Source organism: Lissotriton vulgaris, chromosome 11 (assembly GCF_964263255.1).
Source record: "Lissotriton vulgaris chromosome 11, aLisVul1.2, whole genome shotgun sequence".
In the NCBI taxonomy this organism is placed as follows: Eukaryota; Metazoa; Chordata; class Amphibia; order Caudata; family Salamandridae; genus Lissotriton; species Lissotriton vulgaris.
This window is the reverse complement of record NC_141699.1, coordinates 634125292-634149144: the sequence shown is the minus strand read 5'-3', so window position 1 is coordinate 634149144 and position 23853 is coordinate 634125292. Positions and strand designations below refer to the sequence as shown.

Sequence of the window (23853 nt, the reverse complement as noted above, 5' to 3'; positions counted from 1 at the left end):
GAGTGAAAGGTCAGCCTAACTATAACATCTTTGTAACCTGTGTTTTTTCAGTGAATTTTGAATGTTTTTTTTATTCTATTTGCTAACTGTAACGTCATTGTAACCTTTGTTTTTTTTAGTGAACTATGACCACCTCTCGGTACAAAAGGGGGTGGTGATGGACGGAGCATCTGAACCAATCAAACACTCACACCCAGTCAACAGATCTGGGTTTAATCGATCACTGTTTTTTAGCCCACTCTGCCACCCCAGTTCAGACATGGTCATATGCAAATCAGTCTGAACCTGTGCCTCATGGGAACAGTCCAGCCCGAACTGCCAAGCCACGCCCTCCCTGGACCGGAAACAAAAATGTAGTACTAATAAACAAATTTCAATGAAATTTCTTAACAAATAAATTGTGTTTTACACAATCATCAATAAAGCCTTTATTTGGCTTTTCTTCATCTGTTGTCAAATTTTACTATAACAAAATCATTAAAAGAATACACGAAAACAAACGTCAATTTTTATACATGATAATATGATTGACAAAACAACATAGTTGTCTGATCCTCTTCGGAAAGTAAGTCCAATGCATTTCGGGATTTAATGCATCCCTTCTTCAGGGGCCACTGTAAAAATACGAATAGACCATCAAAACTAGAATGAACAAAGGTAATAATATTCTCATTATTTTTTAAAACAACGTACAGTAGAGGCGAAATACTACAACCCGTTGAATGTGCTTACGTATGGCAACAAGTGAAATGAAAGCCGTAGAAGTGAAGAATCATGAATCAACAAGATCAAGAGGTAAAAAGATCAAAGATGTGTAATCTCACCCATGGGGAAATCATGAGTATAAGTGAATGAAATGCTTACAACAGACAAACGAAATAGCCCATCAAGGATTTCGACACGTCCCCAGTGCAACATAACCTGGTTCAAACTCTCAAAATCCCGGTGCAGACACAGAAATTGTGTGATAATGAAGAAGCTTACTGAATGTTGTACCGATCAGACTCAGCTCTCTGTAGTGTAACCTAGACTGAACACCTAATGTGCAAATAATGCAAACTGTAGCAATCAAACATGTTAAAGTGCCATGTGCCTCTCTACAAAAATACACATTAAGAAGTATAGAATAAGAATATACACGATTGTTAGGGTCAGCTGTAGAAATCTGGCTCAAAAATCATAGTAAAGTACTAAGCCCCTGACCATCATTATTTTTGATTAATATACCTGACCCTGAATATATGACCCCACTGCAAAGTGCGATGAAAAGTTAATAAATCATGAAGTGCAGAGTGCTAATCTCTATATCAGAATGCAGGGTTATTGCCCTATATATCCCCAGATCTTTAAATACTAAAGTGCTAGTCCTCAGAATTGCAAAATTGTAATATAAATCCAACCTGATCACAGCCTCTCTAAAAGGTGATAAGATGTAAAGTGCAGAGTCCAATTCCTCCTTTTATATAGATGTTAACATGCAAGCCTACTTTCTAAACATACGTGAATATTACAGTACGAAGATTCTTATTCTCAAATTGCACCGCCCCAATATAAATTCATCTTAATCTTGGCCTGGTCACTCACTGATGACAATTGTCAAGAGTCTAGTACAGATATTGTCACAAGTGTAGGTCCTGGCACTGAGAAATTGCAGGCCTCAAGTACGATACATCGCTGTCAAAAGACATCATAGATATGTATAAAGTTCAGCGTCAGCATTGAGTCCCCATGGGATCTCAGTCCCTATTGTAATAATCCAGTTTGATTCCGCTCTTCTCAAAGCTGCTTCTCTGTTTCCTCTTCTAATCTTAATTGGGATATAGTCAATGCCAGAAAATCCATATATATAGATATACACACATGGGGTTTACTTACTTTAATTACCTTAATTATACTTACCATCCGTGATAAAGGCACCTGTATGGTAAAGGCAGAGTCATAAAATCACACGTGGAACAGCATGCGCTGTAAAGTCATTACATCCATGTGGATGTGTGTGTGTGTGTGAGTGATATTGTCTTGAATTATAGATATATGTATTCAATTACTTTTTATATTCTTGTATTGAATATGTATGTGTGTATTATATAGCTATTAAAATTTGTGTAAGAAAAAATAAATCAGAAAATGGATAGCAACATTATTTAATTTCATTTTTTTTATCACAGATTAATTTACTGGTCTAACTTTTCTGCGCCTACTGAGCTGAGAGCATGACATCATTAAATATGGTATAGTTGTCCCATGTACTAAGACTAATTCAGCTTTAGATATAAGTAATTATTACTATCCTCAGTTGGAATTTTAGAAAGGTGATTGTGGGTCCCAAGTACTCAGGCAGTTGCATCCCCTGACTTTTATGTACTGTTTTATTGTGTGTGTATATATTTTTATTTTTACAGACATAATAAAAAGAAAAAATATCAGCTGTATGCAGAATTGGACATTTTAAAATAAAGAAATAGTGTGCAATCAGACTCATTAGGACACGGAAAACAAAATGACACCTGCACAGATATGGTCGTACAAAAAAGTGTCTTATCTACAATGATCAGAAAAACACATAGGTGGAAAGTCTCCACAGAGATTAATATAGTCCAACAAAATATCTGGAAATGACACCCATAACAGTACTAAACGATGCCTGGATAAAACAGATTTATATTTCACATAGTGACCTGGAGACTAGGTATAAAAGACATACTATGTTTCAGCAAAGTGGAACAAGGACAAGAGAGACCAAAACCGATGACCTGCCATTAGTAGACAAGCATTGAAATGAGCCCAAAATCACTTACTCTGATTTGGATTGTGCCATCTTCCTCACTGTGCCTTCCTCCATGCTTCCTTCATTCAATGTTCTGTCTTCAAGTGACACATTATGGCTCAATATGTCAGCACTCCACTGTAAAATGTCTTCAGAAATCTCAATGTCAAAGTCAAAAATGCTGCAATTTGATTCAAACAAAGGTGTCCCAAGACTGTCCGCGGACTCCTCATTAACATCTGATGCTTTCACTGCATCTCTATTTATTACCTTTAAATTTTTTTGAGATATACCTTTCTTTTTAGATTTAGGTGTACTAGGCAACATTTTGGTAACTGCAGTTGCAGGAGAGCCAGGAGTCACACATATGGCTTCCTCTTCGGGTTCAATGTCAAAACAGGAACTGCTCCTTGGAAGCTGATGTTCCTTTTCTTTACTTCGTTCTTTTTTACCTTTTGAAGAGCCTTTAGCGGCTTTAGGTGGAGGATCTTCAAATTCTTCAATCTACATAAAATATTGGATAACATATAAATTGCTACAAAAGAGTAAATTTGCCATTTGTAGATGCAATGTAATCAATCCAATCATGTTCCAAACAACAGTTAATATACAGTATACTTGCACACCACTTTTTCCTCAAAGGTCCAGATGTAATGTTAATTGTGATTTAAATGCAACTGGTGTTTAAAAGGATCAGGAGTTTGGTATTTAAATACCACAAGGAATATCCAAGCACCTGTTTTACCTGGTGGCGCCAGAGAGAAAAAAAGGACATCACACTGCCACCCTAAATAGGGCAGGCGGTGAAATACCCTTCCTCCAAAGCCGCTAATTAGTCAGGACATTGGGGGAAGCTTTCCTTTGAAAGAGCCAACTGGGGCACTGCCAAGTGAAAGCTGATGGTCCACCCGAGACTCAATAAGTTGGATGGACTAGTGGTTTGACAGTTGCGCAGTGCCCATTCCTAAGAGGAATGATCAAATAAGTTTTTTATTCATAGCTCTTAATGAATCCTTGAATGAAGGGTAGAGCAAGCTTCTCATGGCAATTTATTTTTTCAGGCAAGTGTTTATTTTCTATCAGTTAAGCTTCAATGGTTTATGGCCTTGTATGTTGTTTCATCATTTTGAAGTGTTTGTTTGTAATCTGAAGGTGATGGCAGTGTGCTGCAGCACATGGGTTCATAAATGAAAAGAAACCTCACCCTGTATTAATTATCTTTTGCGCCAGGGAATGACTGGAAGAAGTAATAGAAAAGGACCCAAAGATTTAAACTGTAGCAAAGGACAGAAGCTATTTAAATCACAACTTTGCACATACACATAAGCAGATTGCAGAATGTTGTTAATTCACTGCAAAACAGTGTAGCCATCACCACCCCTGAAAGCTACAAGATAACACACCATGACCGAACCAACAAGCACGGAGGTGGAATTGTGACCATTTGCTGTACAACCTCCTCAGACAACTCAACCCCGATAATTGAGCACCTCAACTTCACACAGAGGGAAAAAGTACCATCAGAGGCACCCTCTCCTACAGACCACCAGGACTATGCCCCTATTTCTGGTAAGCCATCCCTCACCTTATTGTCCCGATCGCTATAGACTCAGAGAACTACATCTTCCTAGGAGATCTTAACTTCCACCTCTACGACCTCAGCAGCACCAACACAACCGACCTCCAGGAAAGTATGTATGAGCAACATCAGCCTCAAGTAAATTGTCACCAACCCCACCTACATCAAAGGACACAAGCTTGACCCCATCTTCACATCCAACAACAGATTCACGTACAGCAATATCTTACATCTCACCTGGACTGCCCACTACAGCATCTTCTTCACAATCTCAGGACCTACCAACGCTTGCACCACGCCCCCTAGCTCCGCATGCAGACATGAAAAAAGATATCAGAAGACCACTGGAATGGCGCTCTCAGCTCCCACCTGCCTGACACAACATCCAACCCAGGACAGGCAGTGAAGAATTTTCCCCAGTGGATCTAAGAATGCTCCAGCACAAGCACCCCTGTGTAGCCAGCCAAATCCAAAAGGCCTGCCAGAAGAGACAGCTGGTTCACTGTGAACTGTAATCTAACAAACGCAACTCCCACCAACTAGAAAGGAAGTGGCACACTAGGAAAGAGACAGGAGACCATACCGCCTTCAAGACAGAACTCAACCAGTACCACCGCCTCCTGAAAGTAACAAAAAGGAACACCCTAGCAGATCGAATAGAAGCCAGCGCAAACCACAGCAAGGAGATCTTTGCCATCGTGAATGAGTTCTCCAACCCCACAACTGCCGAGAACCACATCACCCCCTCCCAAGAATTATGTGACACCCCGGCAGACTTCTTCCACGACAAGATCTCAGCCATCTATGAAAACATCGAACCCCAGGCCGCTGACAGCATAGACCTGCTTATGACCATGAACACAAACCCCAAACACCTGTTTACCCACTGGGACTTTCTCACCACTCAAGCCACCATCTCCATCCTGAGCTCTTTGCACTCTGAAGCACCCACAGACCACTGCCCCCCCCCCCCATGTCTACAACCTCAGGAGCAAGATGATGGGTAACAAGCTCAGGAAAGTCCTGAACACCTCCATCACCTCCTTCCCTGAGGACTGGAAACACATGGAAGTGAGACCCCTCCCGAAAATAACAATCCGCCGACCAAGCAGTACTGAAGAACGAATGACCCATCTCCCTGCTTCCCTTTTCTGGGAAGGTTCTAAAGAAATCAATCAACTAGCAACTGAATGAACACCTGGAAAAACAACAACCTTCTGGAATCCTCTCAAACTAGATTCTGAGCCAGCCAAATTACCGAAATTGCCCTGATTGCAGCCACCAGAGACATCAGGGCCCTCCTGGACCACAGCGAAATGGCAGCCCTCACCGGCCTGGACCGGTCACCACCTTCAATACAGTCTCCCACCACATCTTAATCAACAGACTCCATCACCTCGGAATCCAGGGAGACACCCTCAAATGGATCGCCTCTTACCTCACAAAAAGAACCTAGAGAATCTGTCTCCCACCATTCACCTCAAAACCCAATAAGATCATCTGCAGGGTTCCCCAAGGATCGTCCCACCCTCTTCAACACATACATGACGCCCCTGGCCAGCAACATTGGATCGCATGGACTCAATATCATCTCCTACGCCGACAACAACCAGATGATCCTCTCATTGTAGGAGACCTCTCCACTGCCAGAACAAACTTCCACAGATGTATGGTGAACGTCATCGACTGGATGAAGACATCTCTCTCAAGCTCAACAAGGACAAGACGGAAGTACTCATCTTTCGAAACAACACCTTGTCATGGAATGATGCATGATGGCCTACAGAACTCGGCGCCCCCGCCCTGACAGACCATAACTGCAACCTTGGCATCATCTTGGACAGCAAGCTATCTATGAAGAAATACGTAAACACTGTCTCATCCGCCTGCTTACACAACCTACGCATGCGCCACAAGAACTTCATGTGGATCCCAATGAATACCAGAAAGATCGTCACATAGGACCTTGTAACCAGCAGGCTGGAATACTGGAATACACTCTGCGTAGGGATCACCATATGTCCCCTAAAGAGATTACAGACAATTCAAAACTCAGCAGCAAGATTCACCCTCGACCTCTCCAAACAGACCCACATAACGCCCCATCTCAAGAAGCTACACTAGCTTCCAATCCCGAAGAGAAGCCACTTCAAGCTGTTGACCCTTGTGAGAAGTTGACCTGATATGTGATGTCCACTATGCTAGTGGGCACCCTGTATCAGTCCAAACAACCCTTATGGTGATGGTTGTAAAGTCAACCTAATAGACCAGCTATCCTAGTGGTAGCATGGACAAAGCAGTCTTAGGCTAATACTTCAGAGAGCATGTGAAGCCAATTGTTTCACCAACAATAATCCCTTGAATACCAAATGAAAGGACACCACACAAGGTATATATCAAATATATATGTATTTATTACTAACACAACCCCTCTGCACTCTTTATGAGGTTAGAGTTCGAGATACAGCACAAGTTACTCAATAAGCATACTATTAGTTGCACAAATACAATTCTGCCCTAGGTGCCTCACGAACCATATACTAAGTAAGTGGTATAAGAGCCACTTCAGGAAAGGTGAGTAGGTCTAGGGCCTAGGAAATCGCTGGGGCTATGCTGAACAACCAAAGGTTAGGAAGTAGGAGTCCCACAGGAGGCGTGTGCAGTGTCTAAACACACACGCGGGTTACCATAGACTTTCAATGGGAACATAAAAGTTACAAAGTAGTAGATTTCGGACACTTCCAGGTTGACTACGGGAAAAGCCAGTTAAACTAGGACACTTGGATAGTTGTTACCCACGGGAGCACCGGAGTACTCGAGTTACCTCACCCAGGGAAGCCGGGTGCATAGGTGTTCTTTCGTGTCGGGTTTCATCAATCAATCCTATGGAGAGCTGCAAGAAAGTGCTGCAAGCGACCAGGAGGAAGATGTCCGGATGGATCCAAGGGTGGATCGGAGCAGTGAAGAACCTGAAAGCAGGGGGGACAGAGTCTGGGTCACTAGCCAGTGACCAGGAAGGAACCAGGCGATGTCGAGATGCAATCAGGTGATGAGGTGACGCTTGTCTCTGCGGCCACGTGGACCAGGAGGCGTCGACGACAACCAGGAGCTGGATACGGACTGTCTAACGAAGGATCTAGCTGTTAGCGGTGTCGGTATCCGGATTGGACCTAACAAGCCTTGGCACAGGCAATTCACGCAGGAAGGGAAGATCGGCTTCTGTTCAGACCAGCAAGGTCTGTGGAGCTTCCCCTTTACAGGAAAGCAGGAGCAAGCTCGGAGCAACCAGGCAAGCGGTGTTATTTCAAAAAGATGTCTTCAGGAGGGCCACTAGCCTGGGGGCGTGGCCAGGCGCCGTAGGAAATGGCCGCCTAATTCCCGAGCTCCGCCGGGACCGTGGTTGTCCTCTACAAATCCGCACAATATCCTAGCTGGGAGGCTTTGCCCTAGAGGCCCCCAGCTCCCTCAGGCTCAGTGCTCACTCGGAGCGTTGAAACGGAGTCCGGAGACCCACGGAAAGGTCTGCACCGAGATTGCGGCTCTCGGCGGCCGACCGGCACTTCCCGCCTGGAGCCCCGGAGCCGCCAGCAGCATCAATCGAGGCCCCAGCCTCCGGCCTACTGCGCGGCGTGGCCTATCTGGCGCGAACTTGGCGGAGGGCATGGCCACACGCGCATCGCTGGAGGACCGCTGCCGGGCACTGCTGTAGCGGGGCTGATTGCAGGAGCCTACAGCTGAGGAGGGCCTGTGGACTGGCCTTACTGGCACTGACCGAACGGTGACCCAGGGGATGAGGAAGTGAGTGGCCATTACTCTGTGCAAACGCCGCTTGAGCGAGGGGAGGAGACGGACTGCTCTGCGGTGCCCCCGTGGATGGGCTGGCTGTCGCGGCCTTAACAGTGTGACCCGAGGCGGTTGCCCGGTGGGCTGCACGCATGCACAGTGACAGCGGCGATCTGCGATTTGGCGAACCTGCTGGCGACGCGAGGTCCAACAGCGGCAGTGGGTAAGGGTCGCAGGCCCCGGTAAGTCGACAAACGCGGCTGATACACCGCGGCGCACGCCTCAGAAACTCCCGGGGGGTACCCCTACTCCGAGTGATATCCTGGGAAGAACAGGTGGCGTTGGCTGCTGCACTCCGGACGGAGGGGGGAGACCGAAGTCGGTATTGACCCTCGGTCTTTCGCGATTAAGGGCGGGCGGAGAAATATCCAGACGCACCAGATCCAACATGCGGCCCAAAGGGGGACTTGTGACCCAAACTAACAAGCTGGACAACTACGCAGTAGCCAGAACGCCGAAGCAGCCCGGTGGGGTGGCGAAGGAGGGGAAAAACCAGGCTGAACCCTCCCTGACCTCCATAATGGTTGCAATCCAGACCCTCAGCACCAGCCTTGAGACAAAATGGACAAAATCACTATCGAGGTGAATCTGCTCCGGGCCGCCCTGGGGAAAACCTCGGACAGGTCCAAAACCAACGAAGTGGACATTAAGGCCCTGCAGGAATCGGAGAAGCGGCTCGAGGGCAGGGTCAATGAGCTTGTACACCAACACAGGCAGATGGCCTTACGGCTCGAGGACCAGGAAGGTATGGCCCGGAGGAGCAACATACGCATGGTAGGTGTATCGGAAGACTTGAGGGGGACAGTGTGGAGCTCTTCCTTGAAGATTTGATCCTCCGCCACCTGAAGCCCAAGAGACTATCAAAGATCTTCACCATCGAGCGGGCTCACAGGGCTCCGATCCCGACACCCAAACCAGGGCCCCACCGAGAACAATTATTGCTAAAATACTTAATTATCGAGACCGTGACGCAATCCTCCAGGCTGCTGGACAACAAGGGGATCTACTATACGAGGGGGCCACAGTTCGCTTCTTCCCGGATTTCACGCTTCAAGTCCAACAGGAGAGGCGCTCCTTTCAAGGGGTCAAGGCGGCGCTCCGAGAACGCGGAATTCGGTACATGATGTTTTTCCCTGCGAAACTGAAAATCATCACTGGAGGTAAATCCCACTTCTTCTCTTCGCCAGCAGCAGTACAGGAATGGCTTGACACAGCGGAGAACGAGGCCCAACCAATGCAAGATGGAGGACAAAGGCGGGAAACCGGGAACCCCTCTCCGGGGTCTGCAGCGGGGGGAGCGGAAGGTGATGAGCAGAGCCAACGATCCTGGCGTTCAAGGTCGAATAGTCCCCGCTGGGACTCAGCCAGAGACAACACAGCGAGATAAGGTCACGAACATTCGTATCAGAAGCCACCGAACAGTAATGCATACAATGCGCCTAATGTAAGTCTTGGCTGCTCCAAGGGGGCAGCGTACTTGCCAGCCCAGGGTCTCTGGGACCGGGTTAACTGTTTATCTGATGCACTATCGACCTGAGGGGTTGAGCAAATTGGGGCACTACGGGTGGGCGGTCAGGGACGGGGCTGGCCCACGTTGTTACCAAGTAGAGTTTCCTCGTTGGGGGGGGTAGGGTTGGGCGACAGGCGCTCTGCTAATTGGGGTGGTGGGTAGTTTGGAACCCACGGAGCAGGGAGCAGGGAGGGGGGGCTTGTTTTTGCAGAGGAGGGAAGGGATGGTGCTAACAGTTGGGGGGGGGAGGGAGAAACCAATTGTTGGAGATAACCTGGAACGATTGCATTGAATACACCGGCCGGGTGGGAACCAGGGAGGGACGGAGAGTTGGGGATTCTTTACGGTCACACAGAAAATGTTTTCAAAGAGTCTATGATGATGCCGTGGTGCTGAGACGGGACACCTTGCAAAGCAACGGATATGACTAGGAGGTGGGAGAAGAGTCTGAAAATTCTAAGCTGGAATGTTAACGGGTTGGGGGACAGACTTAAACGCACTATGGTCCTACAGTTCATTAAGCGGCACCAGCCGGATGCAGTACTACTGCAAGAAACACATTTGATGGGGAATGTATGTCAGGCCCTCAATAGATGGGGCTACACTCTTGAAGCTCACTCGGGCTTCACCCCCGGCTCTAGGGGGGTGGGGATCCTCCTGCGTCGCTCACTGCCCCTCCACATAGATCTAACTGAATCTGATCCACAGGGCCGCTTTGCTGCTATATCTGGACGGTGGGAGGGCCGCACACTTAACCTACTCTCTGTCTACGTTCCGCCTGGCCTCCAAACTCGGGCCTACGCGGACCTGGGCAAATTATTGCTTTCCCTCCCCGACGGTCAGCTGGTTCTGGGAGGGGACTTTAACGCAGTAGTGTTGGGGACCCTGGACAGGCGACCCCCCAGAGACCTGCCCCAGGGGCAGAAGTGGCTGGCAGACTTTCTTGAGGCCTTCGGGCTCACGGACGTCTGGTGCCTGCTCCATCCCTCAGATAGCCACTTTACCTTCTTCTCTGGGCCACATCATTCCTTTTCACGCCTAGATTACATCCTCACTTTGCTACAACACGACATCACAATACAGGAAGCATCACTCCTAACTCGTGGCATTTCAGACCACTCCCCGGTTTTTACGCACATAACGTTCGGAACCAGACATGAGGGCTGCATAGCGCCAATAAACGCCTGGCATTTAAAAAACGAAGACACTAGGAAGAGGCTATCCAACTCAATCACACAGTACTTCGAAAATAACGTTGGCTCAGTGGACTCCCCTGTCACCTTGTGGGAGGCATTTAAAACCGTGGTTAGGGGGGAGGCGCTCTCAGCCATCTCAGTCAGAAAGAAAGAACAACGGAGACAGGTCACATCACTTGAGGCGGATCTAGATGATCTAGAGAGGGAAGCGCTAGACAAAGGGGCCAAGGAAGTCCGACACAAACTGCAGATTAAGGTAGCAGAGTACAAAGCACTGGTCACTCAGGAAGCCCAGACTGTGGCCCGGCATAAGATCAGGGTGACAAAGCCGGACAACTCATAGCCTGGCTGGAAAAATAACATCAGGCCAGAAAGGTGGTACCAGAAATATGTACGGAAACGGGGACCGTAGTTACTGAGCCCCGGGAGATAGTTGAGGAATTCGCGAGACACTACCAGCAGGTCTACAGGCGAGAGTCGGACCGTCCGGAGGAGGACTCTATAGACCTCCTTACAGATATTCGAATGCCTTCCCTATCGGATGAAGATCGGGAGGCCATCGATAGCCCGCTTACTGAGGCCGAAATACATCGTGCAATAGTAGAACTCCGCCCGGGTAAAGCCCTAGGACCCAATGGCCTCCCAATAGAGCTCTACAAGCTGAAACCGGACGTCATCAGTAAACATTTGAAACTCATGTTCGAAAGGAGCAGGGAGACAGGGGTGCTGCAACGGGACCAGCGCATAGCGACCATAGTGGCGATACCTAAAGAAGGGAAACCCAAAGAAGAATCATGCGCGTCATATAGACCAATTTCGCTACTCAACGCGGAGCCCAAAATACTGGCGAAAACACTTGCCAATCGGATGAAGTCGGTACTGCCTACACTGGTCCACCCTGACCAATCAGGGTTCATGCCCCACCGCAACACGGCACTTAACATTCGACGTCTAAATGGGGTACCGGGGCAACGTCACAGGCTACAGGAGGACGCGGTGGTGGTCTCCCTAGACGCCACCATGGCATTCGACACCTTAGAGTGGCCATATATGTTCGCAGTCCTACGTAAAATGGTCTTTGGACCTCACTTTATAACCTGGGTTCGTCTTCTCTATACAGAACCCCTGGCGCAGGTACTGGTTAACAACAAGGTGTCTGAGGTTTTCACCCTAGAGAGAGGGACAAGACAGGGTTGCCCCCTCTCCCCCCTTCTATTCGCCCCTTCCCTCTAGCCGCTCGCAGCCTGGATAAGGCAGGACGTTTAGTATGGGCGAAAGGGTGGGAAGACAAAATATCCCTCTACGCTGACGACATCCTTCTGTACCTCTGCAGGCCGCGCAGGTCTTTACTGGCGGCACTTGATATACTCGCAAGCTTCGGTCGTAACTCTGGCTTTCGAGTCAACTAGAGCAAATCATTTCTCTACGTCCTACGTGGCGACCACCCTAGACTCCCTGACACATGCCCCATCACAGTGGCAGAGGACAGGTTTAAGTACCTGGGAGTATTCATCACCACAAATAAGGCTCTAATGTACGATCGGAACCTTAAACCACCATTATGTCGGCTTCAAAGAGAGGCCAAATCCTGGCAGCACCTCCCACTGTCACTACTGGGCCGAGCAGCCCTATTTAAGATGCTGGCGCTACCACGGTTTCTCTATGCCCTACAAAATTACCCAGACCTGGTACCTAACACTTACTTTACAGCAATTGAGGCGGCACAGCGCGACCTCCTGTGGGCAGGGTCGCCTCGATTCGCATTGAACAAACTCACGCAGGGGTGGTATGACGGTGGAATAGCTCTTCCAGATATTCGTAAATATTATTGGGCAGCCCACCTCTCAGCGATTAATCAGGGGACGTATGGCGACGGTAATGATCCCGCCTACGGAATGGACAGATGGCTCCTTCCTGGGGGGAACTATGAGATAGCACTCTACTCTAAGCTGGGCGCACGCCAACTCACTGGCCCTACACAACACTCTGTACAAATATGGCATATTGCTCAGAGGAAACTTGGATGGTCGGGAATCCTCACAATGGCCACGCCACTTTGGGCCTCCAAATAATTAGGTAACCTGGGACGCACTAAGGGATTCCGGAACTGGGACTTGATTGGAATCTCCCAAATTAAGGATATTTGGGGCCCTAAAGGGATCCACACATTCGCCCACCTACAGGACACGTACGACCTGGCACAAACGGAATACTTTAGATACATGCAGGTGCGACACTCCCTACAGGCTAATATCCCACCAGAGACTAAACTACCACAGGCCTCCCCGCTCGAAGACAGATTACTTGATGGACACATGACAGAACACGCCATATCTCTTACATACAAAAAACTAATCAATAACCCCCCAGACATGCTCCTTCCCCTTAAAGAGAAATGGGTTGCCGACGGGTTGGAGATAGACGAAGAAGAATGGATGTACGCTTTGGCCTCACCACGGGGGGTCGCGATATCAGCCGGATTGCGACTAATCCAACTGAAGATACTACATAGAATATGTATTTCATGTACAAGGCTACAATTGATGGGGAGGGATGGGAATGGGCTCTGCAGGAGGGGGTGTGATGACACAGGTACCTTCTTCCATATACTATGGAGCTGCCCAAAGATACAAAAGTACTGGAGAAGGGTGGTGCAATGTATGCAGGAGGTATGGGAGGTGGAGATTCGTCCAGAGGCCAAGAGGTGTCTCCTTAATATTTGGGAGCCAACGGACCTGTCACCAAAAGGGAGACTTTGGGTGACGCTCGGACAGATGGTGGTGAAAAGAAATATTGCTAGACTATGGGGAAGCCCTAATCCACCAAAACTGACAGACTGGCAAAGTGACATAGACTGGTGTATGCTACAGGAAAAGACCGTGTATGTAGCAAGAGGGTGCCCCCGGAAATGGGTGGAAATATGGACCAATTGGAACGACTATAGGGGAAACATTTGTGAGCCTCCACCCACCAAGCAAACCAGCTCAGAGGATCTATAAGGACCTTAATGACTCTATGGCTCTGGGTACTTGAACACGATGCACGGTCTATGCATCATTGGTACAGCAGTAGACTCTACTGTGCTCAAACCTGATGACCGTGTTGGGGGAGGGGGTTTGTTTTGTTATTAGCCTTAAGTTTGACTAAAGAGATTTTGAAACGTACATTAGGTTAATGGCTTTAAAAGATAAAAACCAGACCTTCACTATCCTGCCTTCAGACTCTGAACCACATGCACTTTATAACGCCACCGTACCCCCGGGTTGACAGCACTGGGGCTGTGTACTCTAGGAAGCAGTACATAAATTGAAGCAATGTGCGGCCGGCCCAAAGGGTTGTAGGCTGGAAGCTGTGTAATGGGGAATAATGTAATAAAGGTCTTAAATTTTTTTTTTTTTTAAAAGGAGGGCACTAGCTAACGGGCTAGCAATCGCAAAGACGCATGGAGGAGAAATGCAGGTGCAGGCCCCACGCGGCACTCGTGGAGTGTGGAGGGCTGAGCTTCGGTGCACTTACTGCTCCGGGTTGGGGCTTCTCAAACCCCAATGCACAACTTCAAGGACGCCTCAGAAGCTGCACAGTTAGCAAAAATCAGGTACTGCAGGGTGTCCGGTCCCACGTCTCTCGTGTCCGCCACGGGTCTCACCTATGCTGTGTCAGTCAGTCAGTCAAAGTACTTTATTCAGTTTATGTTAAAACCATAAAAGCATGCTAAAAACACGTTTTACAAAAATGTATAAAACCATGGATTACATTACATTTTTTTAACAATGTACCAAAATTTGAAAACACAATACAAATAAACAATTCATTTTGGGTGAATTACATAAAAACCACATTTGCACGCTGGAACATCCATAAATTCAATTGGTTCAGATTAATATGTTTGGACAGCTTGGACATAGCTTATTTTCCTCACGATTCTAATGGCTGCAGTAAGGAAACTAGCAACGTTAAAAATGTCCCACACATTTGATAGTAATTGTAAGTAGAGGAGAGCTGGCTTAACTTTCAAGAAGCCTTTGTTAGCTAAAATTGGAAGAATAAAACGCTTCCTAATATCAGTAAGGTGTTCGCCGAACAATATAAAATGTGTAGTGTCCTGTACGGAGAAATCATCATAGGAACAAACCCCCAAATATTCCACCCTCTTCCAACCTGGTGATTCTGCAAGAAGAAAATTAAATTGGTTCAATCTGAATCTAACCAGTAGGAATCTGTGATTGGGGTTTGTGACGATATCCAAATATGGTTCCATGATCAGGGTGGTCTTCCGCAATTGATGAGCCCTTACCATCGGCTTTACCAGCTCCCTTTCTTCTTCAGTCATGGCAGCAATTTGTAGATATGAATCCTTGACCCATTTAACATCCCCCTTCGACAACTTTTCAGACGAATTGTATATCTCAGGTCTGCCCAATTTTACTTACAAGTTGTAAACATATTTGAGCCAGGGGATACGGTTCCCGTGATCTAGAGCTAAACAGTCTTTTAAAATTCCCTGATTTAGCTCTGGTTCCGGGTTCAACCAAGTCACGATCCATTTTAAAAAAGAGGAGCCATGGCAATTGAGTCCTCCACAAATCAAGCTCCACATTCCTGGTGAACAATATAGCCAGCTGTGGATTGCGGGGCAGATAAAATGTTCCTAAAGAACTTGTCTTCGACCACCTGGATGGCCTTCACGTTCCTGATTCCCCAGATGTCGGCACCATACATTTAGCTCCGTATATTTTCAGAAGGACTTGCATTGGTCTAGCCCCCAATTTACGTGCAAAGCCTAAAACAGCAGACGTTGCTCTGGCCAGGACATTTCTTTTTGCTAGGATTTGTGATGTCCAAGAGCCCTGGTCATCAAATATGATTCCTAAATACGGAAAGGTAGATACCTTAGATATTACGTTCCCCTCGCAATGAAAGGTTTTGACCCTTGTCGTTTTACAACCAATTGTCATTATGTGAGACTTAGAAAAGTTTACACTCAGGTCTAAGAATTTCATGAAGGCCACAAAGGAGTTTAAAAGTAATTGTAACCCTACCGCAGTTCTCGCTAAAAGGGCGGCATCATCTGCGTAAAGGAGTGCCGAATCAGGCGTTTCCCAACCCGAGGAATATCTTTACATGCTGCGCATAATACGGGATCCAGGTTATTGATATAAAGAGTAAAAAGTAAAGGGGCCAGAATGCACCCCTGCCTAACACCGTTGGCAATGTGTATTCCTTCAGTGCGATTACCCTTCTGGTCATGCCTCAGGGTGGCAGATAAATCCCTATGCAGGTCTGCATGGAAATAAACGATATTTTTGTCAACTCCTAGATTCTGGAGCATAACCCATAGTTTGGACCTATTCACTCGGTCAAAGGCCGATGAAAGGTCCATAAAGGCCATAAAAAATGTGCCCTTCTTGGCAACTGTATATTTCCCGATCAATAAGTGTAGGTTGAGTCATTAATCTGACGTGCCCGTACACTTCCTAAAACCGTACTGCAGATCTTAAAGTGTTTTTGTTTCCACAAGCCATCCCGTAAGCTGACTGAGCACCACCCTTCCAAGTACCTTGACTGCAGAATCAATGAGTGAGATTGGGCAGTAACAACTAGGATCCCCTCTATTGCCTTTTTTAAAAATAGGTACTATTACGGACTCCGACCACGTGTTGGGCAGACCTGATTGACAGGCCTTGTTAAAAACATTATATAATATTTTAGACCATGTCTTAATGTCAGACTTAAAAAGATCTGCCAGCACACCGTCCGGACCCAGGGCCTTGTTGCTCGTCATCTGTTGTATTGCCTCTGACACCTCCAGCTCTGTAAAGGTTAGAGTATATGCCTCAATCTTGAAATCAGGATTGACACAAGTGTCTTCCCCATCATATACTAGTTTATAATGATTGTGGTTAGTCTGCTCCTTGATGCCACAATCAAGCTGACTATTAGAAGAGTCTTGGAAGAAGGGCTTATTAACCACTGCCAAAAATTTGGCACTGCTGTTTATAACATCAGTGGATAATAGATCATTCCAGGACTCCTCTCTGATTTCCCTTTTCTGGTTCAGTAGGGCCAATTTATATGTTTTCCTTAGTGCAGCTATGGATGGTTTATCCGAAGGAATGGACTTCAATGAGCCAACAACTTTCGATGGGCTACTGAGCAATTATGGTCAAACCATCTCTCCCCTACCTTAACCTGACCCTTACATGGTCGTTTAAGTATGCCACCAGAACATCCTCATCCACATTGCCCTCTTTCAGACAGATAGACATCTCATGACCGACCTCCGCCAGTAAATTGGCATGGAATTCCTGGGGTACCACCCAACACCATTTTATTCAGCAGGATTTGGTCTGTGGGCCGTATATCTAAATTACCCACCGTTCTATTGATTTTTTTCTGGTTTCTTTCAGCTTTGCTGTGGATGTGGGTCGGAGTCAGAGAAGTCTGGAAGTCCAGAGGCTGCGTCGCTAAGTCTTCGGGTTCCGGTGGGAGCGTCGACAAAGCAAACCGGCAAGTCACTGATGGTGCCTGTTTGCACAGGGTGGTCACTCCTTGACCACAAGGGAGATGTCTGCAGTCTTCCAGTCGAAATGGAACGTCGAAGGTCCAAGTGTTCGTTTCAGAGTTTCTTTCCAGGATTATCTAATGTCTCTAGACACAGCTACTAGCTTTATACTAATCTAAGGGTCTGGATTACCTGCTAGGTCCCTCCTATGGGTGGAACCTGGGAAGGGGGTGGTTACACCCCTTTCCCTTTGTCCAGTTTTGCACCAGAGCTAGGGCTGGAGTGCCCCAGCAACTGGTTTGAACCGGGCTATGCATGGAGCACCTTGTGTGCCCCAGGCAGTGTCTCATTTCTCAGCCCTCCCTGCCCCAATACACTAAAAGTCTGTCTGGGGAGGTGCTAGCACCTCCCAAGGCAGGAAACCTATTGTCCAGGCCTCCCCTGCCAGAGTTCCATCCAGCAGCAGGAGGTCAGACTTGTGTCTGTGGTAGCAGCATCCATTTTGTGATGCTGAGGCTCTGTTTAACTTTAACCGGGTAAAGCTACAACTACATGTCTTCTCCCGCTAGAAGGGTGGAATGTTACCCCGTCGCCAGAACTGGCGGGGAGGGGGGGTAGTATTCCAAAGTGTTTGACACCTTACACGACATGTTTCGATAAAGCCAAACCAAAGTTAGCATTAACCGCGAGGATTATAATGCGCATAAGAGTATATGGTATGGCTTATATCATAGAACAGCTATAAGGACATGGTTCTGAAAGCTGCAGACAGGCTCAGCTCATGCTAGAGCACCATCTCACTTAAAACCAAGCACTCTGCCTTCAGGATTGTCAAGGCCTGCCATAGGAGTGACTTATAGGTATATGTGTCTATATATATAATGGTAGGTATAGGAATATTATACCTAAGCAAGGGGTGATTACACGACCTTGCCCCAGCTGAGTGATCAGCCAGTGGTATCAGTTTGGATGGCCAGCCAGGGGTGGTATAATACATGCTGCAGCCCCTGGTAGGCCTAGGGTGCACCTATGCCCTGGGTACCTATGGTACACTATACAGGGGCTCACAAGGTGACCCAATATCCAATTAGGTATGTACCTAAAGTACATGAAGTCCATTTTACAGAGAGAGCAGATAGCCTGGGGCCCTGAATAGCAGGATCCCAGGCCAACTAAGTCAAAAACCAGCTAAACACTAGGCAAAAAGTTGGGGTAACCATATAGTCAGATATCCACCTTCCTACAACCCTCGCATCCAAAGCCCTGCACAACGAAGGACTAGCATACAGGAACTAATGCATCACCTTCCAACAAACAACCAGACACCTACGATCCACCACACTCTCCCTCACAGACACCCCCTGGATCTGCTGAAACAACAGCAGATGATTCTCCTTTTCACACCTAGTGGCTAAGGCTTAGTGCAACCTGCACCTCATTACTCATTGCTCCAGCAATTCAGGAACGGACTCAAGACCTTGCTGTAAAAGGCGCACACCACCAGCAGTCAGCTGCCAGCGTCTCGAGACCCACATGGGTGATTTGCCATGCTTTACAAATCCTTGATTGATGAGGGATTGATGACAAAGAAGGATGAGGCAAATGAATGAGAAAGTCTTTAGGGAATGCATATTTGCAACAAGGTCATAAATCTGGTTGGGGTTTGCCTTGAACATTGACCTCCTAATTGTAACGTTATGTAATAACGACTCGTAGGCAGTGGTTGATGCGCTATACTTATTTATTTGATATTTAAATAGGTTTGTCCGAGGAGCGCCGGCCGGCGCTCTGCTCTGTTGATTGCTCGGCGCGCTAAAGATGCGCGCGCACCCCGGCGCCAACATGGCCGCCCTACGTTACGTCAACGTGACGTAAACAACTAGAACGCTACATATCTCCCCCTTTTATCAAACCCAAGATCAGTCACTTACAGTTCGCCGTCTAGTTCAAAGTCTCGAAATCGGGCAGGCCTTACAATTTGTCTTCCACTCCTGGTCACCTTGCCAATGTTCTCTCGAGCCCCTTGACCCTGCGTTTCCGTATCTTCTGCTCCTCCGCTCATCGCTCCCTCATCGTTCATATTTCCTCCCGGCACGTCCATCTCCGCTCTCGGAGTCTCGCTCCCTTCTTCACCTTCTTGCACTTCCACTGCACTTGCTCCTTCCCCTTGCTCACTTCCGCTGAACCTATCTTCCACATTCACGTCATCCATGTCTTCACCTTCCGAGGACCGCCGTCCCCATCTCAATATCTTGTTGCACCTGGCCATGCGGTCCTGCGACCACACGTTTCCATCGCTGAGCAGAGCCGCTCGATCGTATACTTCCTTGACTTGCATCGGCTTGCTATACTTGCTGTCTCCTTTCCTTTGTAAGGTGGCTAGCCTTACTCTTACCCACTCTCCTCTTTCTAGGTGAGTGTCCTTCACATTCCTCCGTTTGTTGTAGTTATTGGTGTAGATGGCTTGTGCTCTTTCCAGATTGGCCCTTACTACGGCAGGAGACCACTCACTAGTTACCACCTTCTCCTTCCAGATCCTGTTGTCATGCGTGAAGGGTTCACGTCCTCTCAATATTTGGAACGGGCTGTACCCCGTGCCTGTGGGGGTTATTCTGTAGGCCCACACCATGTTCTCCAGCGCTCTCTTCCAGTCTTTATTGTTAGAGATGGCCGCTTGTATGGCTCCCATCACTACTCTGTTAAATCGTTCAACTAGGCCGTTTCCCGCGGGATGGTAAATGGCCGTGTGCTTTGTGGAGATGCCATTTCTCTCCATAAATTGTTTCCATCTTTCCGACGTGAACTGTGGCCCATTGTCACTTAAGATGGACTTGGGAATTCCTTCTCTGGTGAACGTTTCGGATAGAAACTCTAAGATGTTCTCAGTGTCCATGGATTCGCTCACTTTTATCTCTGGCCATTTGGAGTAACGGTCTATGAGGACACACACATACCTCTGTGTGCTCTGATCATCAAGCACCGGTCCTAAAATGTCTATAGACAACTCTTCCCATGGATTTGAAGGATTGTCAAACTTTCCAAGAGCTGGGCGTAGTGGCCTCAATGTTTTGTCAGCCCCTTGGCATTGGGGACACTCTCTGACATGCCTCTCTGCTCTCACGTCCATACCTGGCCACCAGTAATTTTGTTTCGATCTGGCCTTGAGTTTCCCTATGCCAAGATGGCCTTCATGTAATAGGTCCAGCAACTTGTTGATGAGATTCCTTGGGGGAATCACCTTGTCTCCCCTGTAGATGAATATACCCTTGTCTCCAACTGACAGTTCCTCCTTTACTTCGTAAAATGGTTTAAGGTTCGTCTTCACCTTTCTCTTATCTGGCCAACCTTGTATGATGTGCGCCCTTACATCCTTGATGTCGGTATCTTCTTCATACGCTTCAGTCCATTCTTGTATGCTAATTATCTTCTCTTGGTCTTCTATGAGAGCCACCATCTCCCCTCTGTCTGCTGGGTCTTCTTCTCCAGGCTCCATGGCCGCTGCTCGACTCAAGTAGTCTGCCACTCGATTCTTGTTCCCGGGGATGTACTCTACATCATATCTGAATTCCAACAGTTTTAAGGACATTTTTGATATCCTGGGTGTGGCGCTGGCGTGTCCACACGATGTTAGTACTTTCACCAACGGCTTGTGGTCCGTCTTGAGCAGGAATCGGGTACCCCATAAGAATTGCCGGAACCTCGTCGTGGCCCACACTACCGCTAGCATCTCCCTTTCGATGACGCTGTACTTGCCTTCGGTCTCCGTCAATGCCCTGGAGGCGAAGCTGATTGTCTCCATGTCCCCTCTGCCTCGGTCTTGCATAAGTACCGCGCCTAGCCCCTTGTCGCTGGCGTCGGTGATGAGCACGGTGGTGCCTTGTGGGTCGTACCCCTTGAGCGGTATGGCTCCCGAGATCTCCTTTTTGATAACTTCAAATTCTGCTTGGGCTTCCGGTGTCCACTGAAACGTCGTGCTCTCTCTGGTCAGCAACCTCATGTTGTAGGTCTTGGAAGCGAAGTGTACCACAAACTTGCTATAGTACTCCGCCATTCCCAGGAACGACCTGACTTCTTCCTTGTTCTTGGGGGGCGGTGCTTCAGCGATGGCTTTCACGTTCTCTGCCTTTGGTGTGATCCCCTGTTGTCCAATTTCATGGCCTAAGTATGTCACCGATTGCAGTCCCAACCGACATTTCGACCATTCTGCCGTGAGGCCTTTGACTTCCAGTGTTTGCAGTACTTTATCTAGCTTCCGGTCATGATCTCTCCTGTCTCTCCCCATCACCAGAATGTCATCCTGGAAATACTGGACGTCTTCACAGTCTCTGAATAGTTGGTGCATCATTTTCTGAAAGACTGCTGCTGCCGAGGCCAGCCCGAACGGCATGCGACAGAATCGGTAGCACGCAAACGGGGTAATGAACGACGTTAGGCTTTTGCTGTCCGGGTGCAGTGCTATCTGGTGGTAGGCCGATGTAAGGTCAATGGTGGAGTACCACTTAACTCCTCTGGTTTTGGCCAACATCTCCTCTATCCTGGGAAGGGGAAATTTCTCCACCACTATGTTTTTATTAAGTTCTCTCAGGTCCACACAGAGCCTGACCTTTCCGTTGGGTTTCATTACGACCACCAAGGGCGCCAGCCATTCGGCGCATGTGATTGGCTCTATGATGCCCTTCCTTTCCAGGTCTTGGAGTTCCGTCTGGACCGCTTCCCTCACTGCGATGGGCACGTTTCTCACCTTGTGTGCCACTGGAATGGCTCCTTCCTTAAGCACTATCTTATGTTGAAATTTCTCAATTTTTCCTACAGTACCCCCGAACACCTTCGGGTAGTTCTTCTTCCATCTGTTCATGTCCGGCCATTCCTCCTGTTCTGTGAGGAGAATTTGTTCCTTCCCTCCTGGGTCGAGTTTTATACCAAGATCGCCCTGGTCTAGCCATCCTAGGACGGAGGGTCCTTTCTCTGCGACATATAGTTTGCACCACGCTGATCGGCCTCTGAACTCAAACAATAGGTGTCGGAAGCCTAACATGGGAATGCGATCCCCGTTGTAGGTGACTGGCCGTATGTCTAGTTTCTCCAGTTCTGGGCCCAACTTGGGTTGGAACTCTTCTTCCCACACTGCTCTCTGCACGATGGTAAAAGGAGATCCAGTGTCTGCCACTACCGTGATGGTGATGCCGCCCATGGACATGTCTAGGACTGGTTTGGTTGATCTCTTGCCGTCCACGCTCAACACTTGGTCGTATATGCATAAGACGGTGACCACTTCTTCCTCCGTGACATCCTCAAGGTCTTCTTCGCTTTGGTCAACGTATTTCACCATTCCCTTCTGCTGTTTCTTTCGACATACCTTCTCGTAGTGACCTACGATGCCGCAGTGTAGGCATTTGGCCCGGAATGCCGGACATCTTCTGTCGTGGGCTTCATGGGACCAGCTTCCGCACCTGTAGCACGTTTTCTTGTTCTCACTGCTCGCCTGTTTCCCTTGCCATCTGCTGGTTCCTTTGGTTACTGGTTGCTTGTTCCTTTGGTCTTTGCGGTGATCTTCTTCCTGTATCCTGTTCACCATGGTTGGGGTGGCCACCTCTTTCTTGGTTGCATTTGCACACCTCTTTGCGAGTTCTGCCCTCTTCACTATGACCAACACTTCTTTGAGCGTGGTGTCACCGCTCGCCCACAGTTTGTCTTGTACATTTGCGCTCGTGGTGTGCATGACCACCTGGTCTTTTATGAATTCGTCTTCCCACAGCGCGTACTTACACGTGGCTGCCAGTTTTCTCAATGCTGCTACGTACTCTTCGATGGTTTCTCCCGCCTTTTGTTTCCTTTGCTGGAAGTTATATCTATCCACTGACACGCAGATGGTGGGGCGATACCGTTCATCTAGGTCCTCCACTGCATGTGCATACACATCGTCGTCTGTGTCTTCTCTCTTCTTCGGTACTAGACTCTTGTATATTCTTTGTCCTTCTGGTCCTAGATTTAGTAGCAGGATGCGTTTCTTCCTCTGAGGAGTGAATTTTTCTTCATTTTCATCTTCTAGAACCCCTATGAAATTGTCTATATACTCCTTCCAGTCCTCCCACTTCATCAGAGGCTCTCCGGGCTTCGGTAGGAATTGTACAGGTGCAATTGCATACCCCGCCGGGGTACTCATCTTCACTTCCTTGGCGCCTGTCCCGTCGGTGGTTTTTCCTGGGGGGCTGCCTGGGGTACTGTTTTCGTTCCCTGTGTGCTTGTTCCTCTGGGGGCTCTTGTTGCTAGACCCCACTTCCTCCTCTTTGGTAGCCAGCGCAGCGCTCCCTGTGCGTGGGTGTGCAGGAAGGTGGCACGTGTGCTCTTGGCTACACTGTGGTCGTGCTGCCTCTCTGGCCTATTTGCCGCTTCTGTGCTGTGCTGTGGCACTGCCACGCTCCTCGGGTTCCACAATACCTCAGTTCGTTCAATTAT

General features: G+C 47.9%; 1 protein-coding gene across 1 annotated transcript in view; it reads right to left on the bottom strand.

The window, feature by feature from the left end:
- The window catches only part of ANKMY1 (ankyrin repeat and MYND domain containing 1), a 661439-nt gene that overhangs the window by 436141 nt on the left and 201445 nt on the right, over positions 1-23853 (bottom strand). The window contains exon 8 of the mRNA XM_086943729.1: positions 2799-3271. Within this exon, the coding sequence (XP_086799855.1) occupies positions 2799-3271 (473 nt within the window). The remainder of the gene's footprint in view (positions 1-2798; positions 3272-23853) is intronic.